The sequence below is a fragment of the Scylla paramamosain genome, chromosome 43 (assembly GCF_035594125.1).
Source record: "Scylla paramamosain isolate STU-SP2022 chromosome 43, ASM3559412v1, whole genome shotgun sequence".
Classification (NCBI taxonomy): domain Eukaryota; kingdom Metazoa; phylum Arthropoda; class Malacostraca; order Decapoda; family Portunidae; genus Scylla; species Scylla paramamosain.
Window position 1 is genome coordinate 5,414,684 of NC_087193.1, and position 7,500 is coordinate 5,422,183.

General features: G+C 45.5%; 1 protein-coding gene across 2 annotated transcripts in view; it reads left to right on the forward strand.

The window, feature by feature from the left end:
• LOC135093410 (uncharacterized) overlaps positions 1–7,500 on the forward strand; it is a 55,151-nt gene that overhangs the window by 47,027 nt on the left and 624 nt on the right. For both annotated transcript variants that reach the window (XM_063992688.1, XM_063992689.1), the window contains 4 exons: positions 1–265; positions 3,023–3,169; positions 5,637–5,846; positions 7,215–7,500. The exon at positions 1–265 is cut by the window's left edge and continues 407 nt beyond it; the exon at positions 7,215–7,500 is cut by the window's right edge and continues 624 nt beyond it. In XM_063992688.1, the coding sequence (XP_063848758.1) occupies positions 1–265; positions 3,023–3,169; positions 5,637–5,846; positions 7,215–7,500 (908 nt within the window). The remainder of the gene's footprint in view (positions 266–3,022; positions 3,170–5,636; positions 5,847–7,214) is intronic.

Consider the following 7,500-nt stretch of genomic DNA (forward strand, 5'->3'; position numbering starts at 1 on the left):
ACTCACGAACCTGGTGGTGAAGAATCAATCCGCTGTGAGACTCCTGAAGGACGAGCGGGGGATCCTTGAGTACCAGCGGAGTAAGGGGGAGGAGGCCGTGCGGCAGCTGGAAGCCATGCAGGAGAGCCTCACCGCCGCTGCGAGTCCCCAGGAGGCGGTGTGTGCCATTGACGAGAGCGAGGCCAGGAGCAGCGAGGCGGAGGACTGGATGGAGCACTGCCACACTATCTTCCCGGACCAGATCACCGTGCACACCTCCCTCACGGTCAGTCCCGCCCACTTCAGCAAGCTCAAACGTCCTTCCTGACATTTCAACAAGCCCAGCGCCCTTCCTGACATGCCTTACCCATTTAATAAGCCCAAATGCCTTTCCTTCCCATTCTCATAAAGTAACGCCCTCCCAAACATCGCTATACCTCTGACAGACTCACAGTCACTTGACATTTTCCAACACCCCAAACCACAGATCAATATCCCCCCAAAAAAAAACCCAAAACAACCACAAAACACCCCAAAACACTCCAAAACATCCCAAAACACTCCAAAAATATACTTTCATCCCAAAACACCCCCAAAATACTCCAAAACACCCACAAAACATCCCAAAACACTTCAAAACATCCCAAAAACACCCCCAAAATACACTTTTACCCCAAAACACCCCAAAACACCCACAAAATATCCCAAAACACTTCAAAACATCCCAAAAAAATCCCAAAACATGCACTTACACCCCAAAACACCCACAGAACACCCCAGAACACACAGTAAGGGTCCCCTATCACACACACTCATATCCCAATACAGTCACTCAGCGACAACACACTTCTAGTCCTCTCCTTCATTTCAGGGAAGGTGTTGATGGATGTTTTGCTTTCTTAACGGAATTCTACATGTGTCACTCTTGTTCTACGCCTCACGCCTCCTTCCCTGCCTCACCTTCATGGAAATAACTCCTCCTCCTCCCCCTTCTCCTCCTCCTTTTCAGTGAATTTTCCTAGCACTTTCTTTCTCTCTCTTTCTCACAATCTTTTATTCCTCATATTACTTTCTTTGTCTCCCTCCTCTCCCTTACTCTCTTCTCTCTCCCTCACTCTCCCACGTACCAAATTACTCATTTAATAATCACCTGCATTGCACCTTCCTCTGCCTCGCCTTGTCAGCACACCTGTACAAGTCTAACCTGTCTATTACCTAATTAATCAGTCGATCGCCAGGTGTTTGTCTACCTACCCTGGCCTTGAGACGCGCCTGGCTCACCTTGGCACGTGACTTCTGGGGATAGGGGGAGGTGGGGCGGGGGGAGAGGCTTGGCATGCTAATCTCTTTTGATATGTCTTCCTCCTCTATTCCTCCTTGTCCTCGTCCTTTTCCTTCTTCTGCTACTGTTGCTGATTACTCTTATTTGTCTCTTTTATTGTGTGTAGTACTATAACTTTCTCCTCCTCCTCCTCCTCCTCCTCCTCCTCCTCCTCCTCCTCCTCCTCCTCCTCATCGTCGTCCTACTTGTCGTTGCTCTGCTTCTCTTTTCCTCTCCTCCTCCTCCTCTTCATCGTCATCGTTCTGTTTCTCTTTTCGTTTTCTTCCTCCTCCTCCTTCTCTTCATCGTCATCGTTCTGTTTCTCTTTTCGTTTTCTTCCTCCTCCTCCTTTTCTTTTTCTCCTCCTCCTCCTCCTCCTCCTCCTCGTCCTTCTCCTCGTCCTCGTCTTCTTCTTCTTCTTCTCCTTACAAGACCACAAACAGCCTGGTGGGGACCAGTGCATCTGCTGCTGTCTGTTCTTCCTTTATGGTACTTTGTGACTGTCCTCCCTTGCTGCCAGTGTCTCCCCCACCCACAGCACACAGTGAAGCATGTTGGGACGAGTTATGTCGCACACTTTATGGGAATTAACCAAACTTCGCCCAAAGTGTCTCGCAAGGGATGTGTAGCTTCCCCTTCCCCCCTCTGTGGTACATCCCCAGCAGGTCCGTGGTGAGTTAGTGGGGCAGGGGGAGGCGTAGCACAGTTCGATACCCGCCCACACACCTAAACATACAGAGAAGTATCAAGACGCAACAAATTCCAGGTAACGTGGATACTGTTTACCTGCGCAACATTCTAGGTACGCTAATTGACTCATCTCACCTGAACGTACACACACTAATGCACATACACACACCCCATGACTCATATCTCATAAACACCTGTCTGCTTCTACCTGAGATTGATGATGTAATAGTAAAGTAGGTAAGCAGGTGAATAGGTAAGCGAATCACATTAATCTACGTTCATATTACTCTACGTTCCACTCCGTCTGCCGCCTACTGCTCAAATGGCCCTCCTCAGTGGTCCACGCACGGCCTTGCGCACAGAGGGTCTTGTCTGCTACGTGCCCAGGGCTTTTCAACACCTTGCCTGTTGGTCTTAGAAACACTGAGAACATGAATGCTTTTAGGACGGCCTTCAGCACTCATCTCTCTCTCTCGGCAAGCTCACCCTAAATTGAGTGAGTGCTTCGTGTTCAGAATATTGTATGTGGCTCGCTGCTACGGGTGTCTCTGGCTGAATATCTGATTTCTTTACGATTCCAGGATTTTTTTATTTTGTTTTTTTATTTTAGTTTGTTAAACTTTGAGCTTTTACTTTTCATCTTTTGACGTTTGTTTAATTTTCCGCTTATTTTTACTGATTTACATCTCTTTTAACTTACTTTTATTTTTTTCAACTTTTCAACTTTATTTTTTAGATTTTGAAAAAAATTTTATTGTCCTTTTCACCACTTTCAATTTTTGGGTGTGCATTTTTTTTTTTTTTCCAGTGACTGTTCATTTCGTCTTCTTCGTCCTTTTTCTGTACTTCTCGTAGCACGATTTTAACTTTTTAATTTGTGTTGTATCCTCGAAGCACTTCATTACACACGCTTTCAGAACTGCCTTATCGTGTAGTTAGAAAGAACTGCCTTATCGAGTAGTTAGAAAGCGCATAACCAAATAACCAGAACGCAGTAGGTAAGTAATCCCCGTAACCCTGCCTTCACCACAGGTACGCAGGATGACGAGCCGCGCCCTGGAGGAGGCCAAGAAGGCGGAGGAGGGCGGCAGTTCCTCGGGTGACCTCCACTCCACGCCTGAGTCACCCACAGTCCTCACCATCATGGAGAAGGTGGACCTCATCGCCCCCGTGCTGTCAGTGAGTCACCCCCACCTCATACTCTTAACTCATACTTATATTCATACTCATATTCATACATACTCATACTGATACTGGCTCATACTCGTTTATAATCATACTTATGTTCATACTGACTCATACTCATTCATACTCATACCCACATTCATACTTACATTCATACTTATATTCATACTCACTCGTACTTGTACTAATTCATACTTACTCATTTCTCACTTATACTTCTGATGAACAATGAACAATGAACAAACTCTCTCTCTCTCTCTCTCTCTCTCTCTCTCTCTCTCTCTCTCTCTCTCTCTCTCTCTCTCTCTCTCTCTCTCTCTCTCTCTCTCTCTCTCTCTCTCTCATCAATTCGTTTTCTTTCACAGTAAAATGGCGAGAGATAAATTAGCATTCTTTTCTCCCGCTGTGAAATAGATTAGATCAATTAATTTCCTCGCACAGTTTAGGTAACATAAGGTAAATAGTTTTCTTTTTCTCTCTTTCTGTGTCTCTCTTTCTCTTTCTCTCTCTGTCTCGCACAATAAAATAAAGGAGATACATTGCTGTTCTCTCCGGCAACGCAAAATAAGTAGAATTAATTTGCATTTCCTCGTATTAAAAAAGGAAGTCAGCTTAGTGAGAAATAACTGGAAATGAAATGCTGATATAACGAAGAGCGACAAATAATAAATAACAATAAATCAAATAAGAAACCAATTACATACAAAAACAATAATTAAAATGATAAGATAGTTAATGAAATAAAACATTAAGATGAAAAATAACGCATGAAGTAAATAAAATGATAAATAATAAATAAACTAACAAATATTGATGAAATAAAATAACACAAATGAATTCAAATGATAAAATAAATGATAAAACAATAACATGAAATAATAAAATGAAAAATACGTAACTCTCTCTCTCTCTCTCTCTCTCTCTCTCTCTCTCTCTCTCTCTCTCTCTCTCTCTCTCTCTCTCTCTCTCTCTCTCTCTCTCTCTCACAGCTCAACAGGTAAATATAAAACGCTCACTTCCTACGCCACGCCAGGTAAAACACACACACACACACACACACACACACACACACACACACACACACACACACACACACGTCAGGTATTCACAACATTTCACACCTGTTCACACTTAACACCCTCCTTGCACACACTAAGGTATCAACACTCCACCTCCCTGCCTCACTCAGTCAAGCTCTCCACTCCCGCCACTAAGAACATTCCACTCATTACCTCCGGCTCTATCCACTTTTACAACCACACGATTTAATAAACTAAGAGAGAGAGAGAGAGAGAGAGAGAGAGAGAGAGAGAGAGAGAGAGAGAGAGAGAGAGAGAGAGAGAAAGAGAGAGTAGAAAGAAAAACACATCTGCTCACTCTTGGAAATAAAAGGAAAGAGAAAAGAGAGAAAAACAAGACCTGCTTCCGGAAAAAAGAGAGAAAAGATAAAAAAATAAATAAAAGACACATTTCCTTTGCATTTACTATCTCTCTCACTATCTCTCTCTCACACACAATCTCCATCTCCTGTATCACCATTTCTTTTAACATATCTCACGAAATCTCAGCGCAGGCATTACATTTCCTCGTCAGGTGGTTCACGCAACGCCTGCTCCTTCTCTTGTCTCCTCCTCCTCTCCACTCACCTCTTATCTCGTTTTATCTTTCTCCTCAAGCTGCTCTCACGCATAATTCCTCTTTTAGTCTTGCTCTTCCTCCTCCATTTTCCCTCGCTTACTCTCTCTCTCTCTCTCTCTCTCTCTCTCTCTCTCTCTCTCTCTCTCTCTCTCTCTCTCTCTCTCTCTCTCTCTCTCTCTCTCTCTCTCTCTCTCTCTCTCTCTCTCTCTCTCTCTCTCTCTCTCTCTCTCATCTGGTTCATGTACGAGAGAGAGAGAGAGAGAGAGAGAGAGAGAGAGAGAGAGAGAGAGAGAGAGAGAGAGAGAGAGAGAGAGAGAGAGTTTTAATCACTGCACCTGGGATGACGGTCTCCTATCTGGAAGTGAAGCTAATGAGTTTTCTCCTATGCAAACACAACTAACCTCTCTCTCTCTCTCTCTCTCTCTCTCTCTCTCTCTCTCTCTCTCTCTCTCTCTCTCTCTCTCTCATTCATTCCTGATGTTTCTTTAATATTTTTTTATTCATTCTTTTTTGTGTCTCTTTTCTCTCTATCTATACTATAAATGATGATACGTCTGTCTTTCCGTGCATTTGCTTGTAAACTTGTCTATTTATCTCAATGTGAGTGTCTGTCTTTAAATTTATCTATCTATCTGTCTATTCATTCGATTACGATTACTCTTCTATCCACTGTCTGTCTGTCTATCTATTTATCTATTAATCTATCAATCTACCCATCTACCTATATACTTTTTAGCTCTAATTTAACAGTCTACCTATCTATCCATCCACTCTCCCCAGTCTGTCTGTCTGTCTGTCTGTCTGTGCGTTGTCTATCTGGCAGGTGGAGACTCTGCGCCGTTTGGGAGACCCCGTGAAGACTCTGCTGGAGGAGGGGCGGGTGGGAGCGGCGCAGCACCAGCGAGAGGGGGGCGAGGAGGGGGCCACGCACAGCTCGCGGCGCGCCAGACTCTCCCTCCGCGAAGGCCTAGTCCACCTCCACGCCCTCGAAGATCAGACAGAATCTACGCCCGCGCCTACACACTTGATTCCGGTGAGTGTTTGGCCACGAGAGCGCTGCCAGGGGGTTGGGGAGGGAGGGGGATGGGGTGTAGTGTTTAGGGGTAGTGTTTGGGGGGGATTGAAAGGGTGGAGTGAAGAGTGGGAGGGGGTGTGGTGTGTGGAGTGAGGGGATGTGGTGGGGGTAGTCAGAAGGGAATGGGATACGGGGAGCGGGTTGTGTATTTGTTTTTCCTTTTTTTTCTCTTTTTATAATAGTATTTGTTTGTTTTAATCGTTTTATTTGTCCTTTTTCTTTTACTTGTTTCTTTAAGTTCATTTGTTTCTCTCTCTCTCTCTCTCTCTCTCTCTCTCTCTCTCTCTCTCTCTCTCTCTCTCTCTCTCTCTCTCTCTCTCTCTCTCTCTCTCTCTTTTTACAATGTTTCTTATTTCCTGCTCTCCTTCACATTCTTTTTGTTTCCTCTAATCTTCTCTCCTCACGTGCCTCTCACACTGTTTTTCGTTTCATTATTTCCCTTCACATCTTTGTTACACCATCACCTGCAGCTCTTACTTCTCTCCTCCTCCTCCTCCTCTACTACTACTCGTACTCCTCTTCCTCTTCACCTCTCACACCTTTTTCACAATTCATTTACACCCGGCACAGGTAAGCCAGAGCGGGGCAGATCCAGGTATAACAGAGAATATCTTTTCCCTTACTTCCCATTCTCTCGCATTCTCTTTCTCTCCCTCAACAAAAGAATTAACCACACGAGGACTTAAGCTAACAATCCCCCCCACACACACACACATACTCGTATATAAAGAAAACAAATTCTACACCTATTCTTAAAAAAAAAAAAAAACACCTTTCCTCTCTCTTTCTCTCTCTTTTTTTTTTTTTTTTTTAGGGAGGTTTAAAGAATATATGAACTTAGGTGGATTCGAACCCTTGTCTCTGAGCGGGGAGGTGAGATGGGGAGTCGTGCAGCATTCTTCCCTTCGCCTCCCCTTCACTGGAGCACAGCTAAATCCTAATCTTTTCATGCGAACCCAAAAGCAGTTGGTGGAAGGGTTAATGGCGCGAGAAAACCCTTCCCTTTGCCCCTGGTGGTGGTGGTGGTGGAGGTGGAGGTAGCAGCAGTAGTAGCGGTAGTAGTAGTAGTAGTAGTGCTTAGCTGTGAGAAGAGGAGGAGGAGGGGGAAGAGGAAGAGGAGGAGATATTGAAGGAAGAGGAGGAGAATGACAAAATTACATAGTAAGAACAGATAACCACAAGACGTGATATAAGACTTTCATCCCCCTTCCCCACCCCCCCTCTCTCTCTCTCTCTCTCTCTCTCTCTCTCTCTCTCTCTCTCTCTCTCTCTCTCTCTCTCTCTCTCTCTCTCTCTCTCTCTCTCTAACCCCCTCTCTCGCCCCAGCACGAGGCCTTGGTTCATCTACTGGACTACACCTCGAGCCTGGTCTTCCTGACGCTGGCGTGGGCGGGAGCGGAGGGCGGCACGGTGTACATCCGCCTCACGCCAGACACGGAGCTCGCCCGGCAGTTCCTCCTCCTCTGTAGCGGGGAGACGGGGCCCTCCTACCGCCACTCCCGCCTGCTGGGGGTGTGGAACAAAGGCACGGAGTTTGAAATGGTGGGCGGCGGGGACTATGATAGGAATGATGGACACGGCGGAGCACCCATCGTGGAGAACCTGCGGCCGA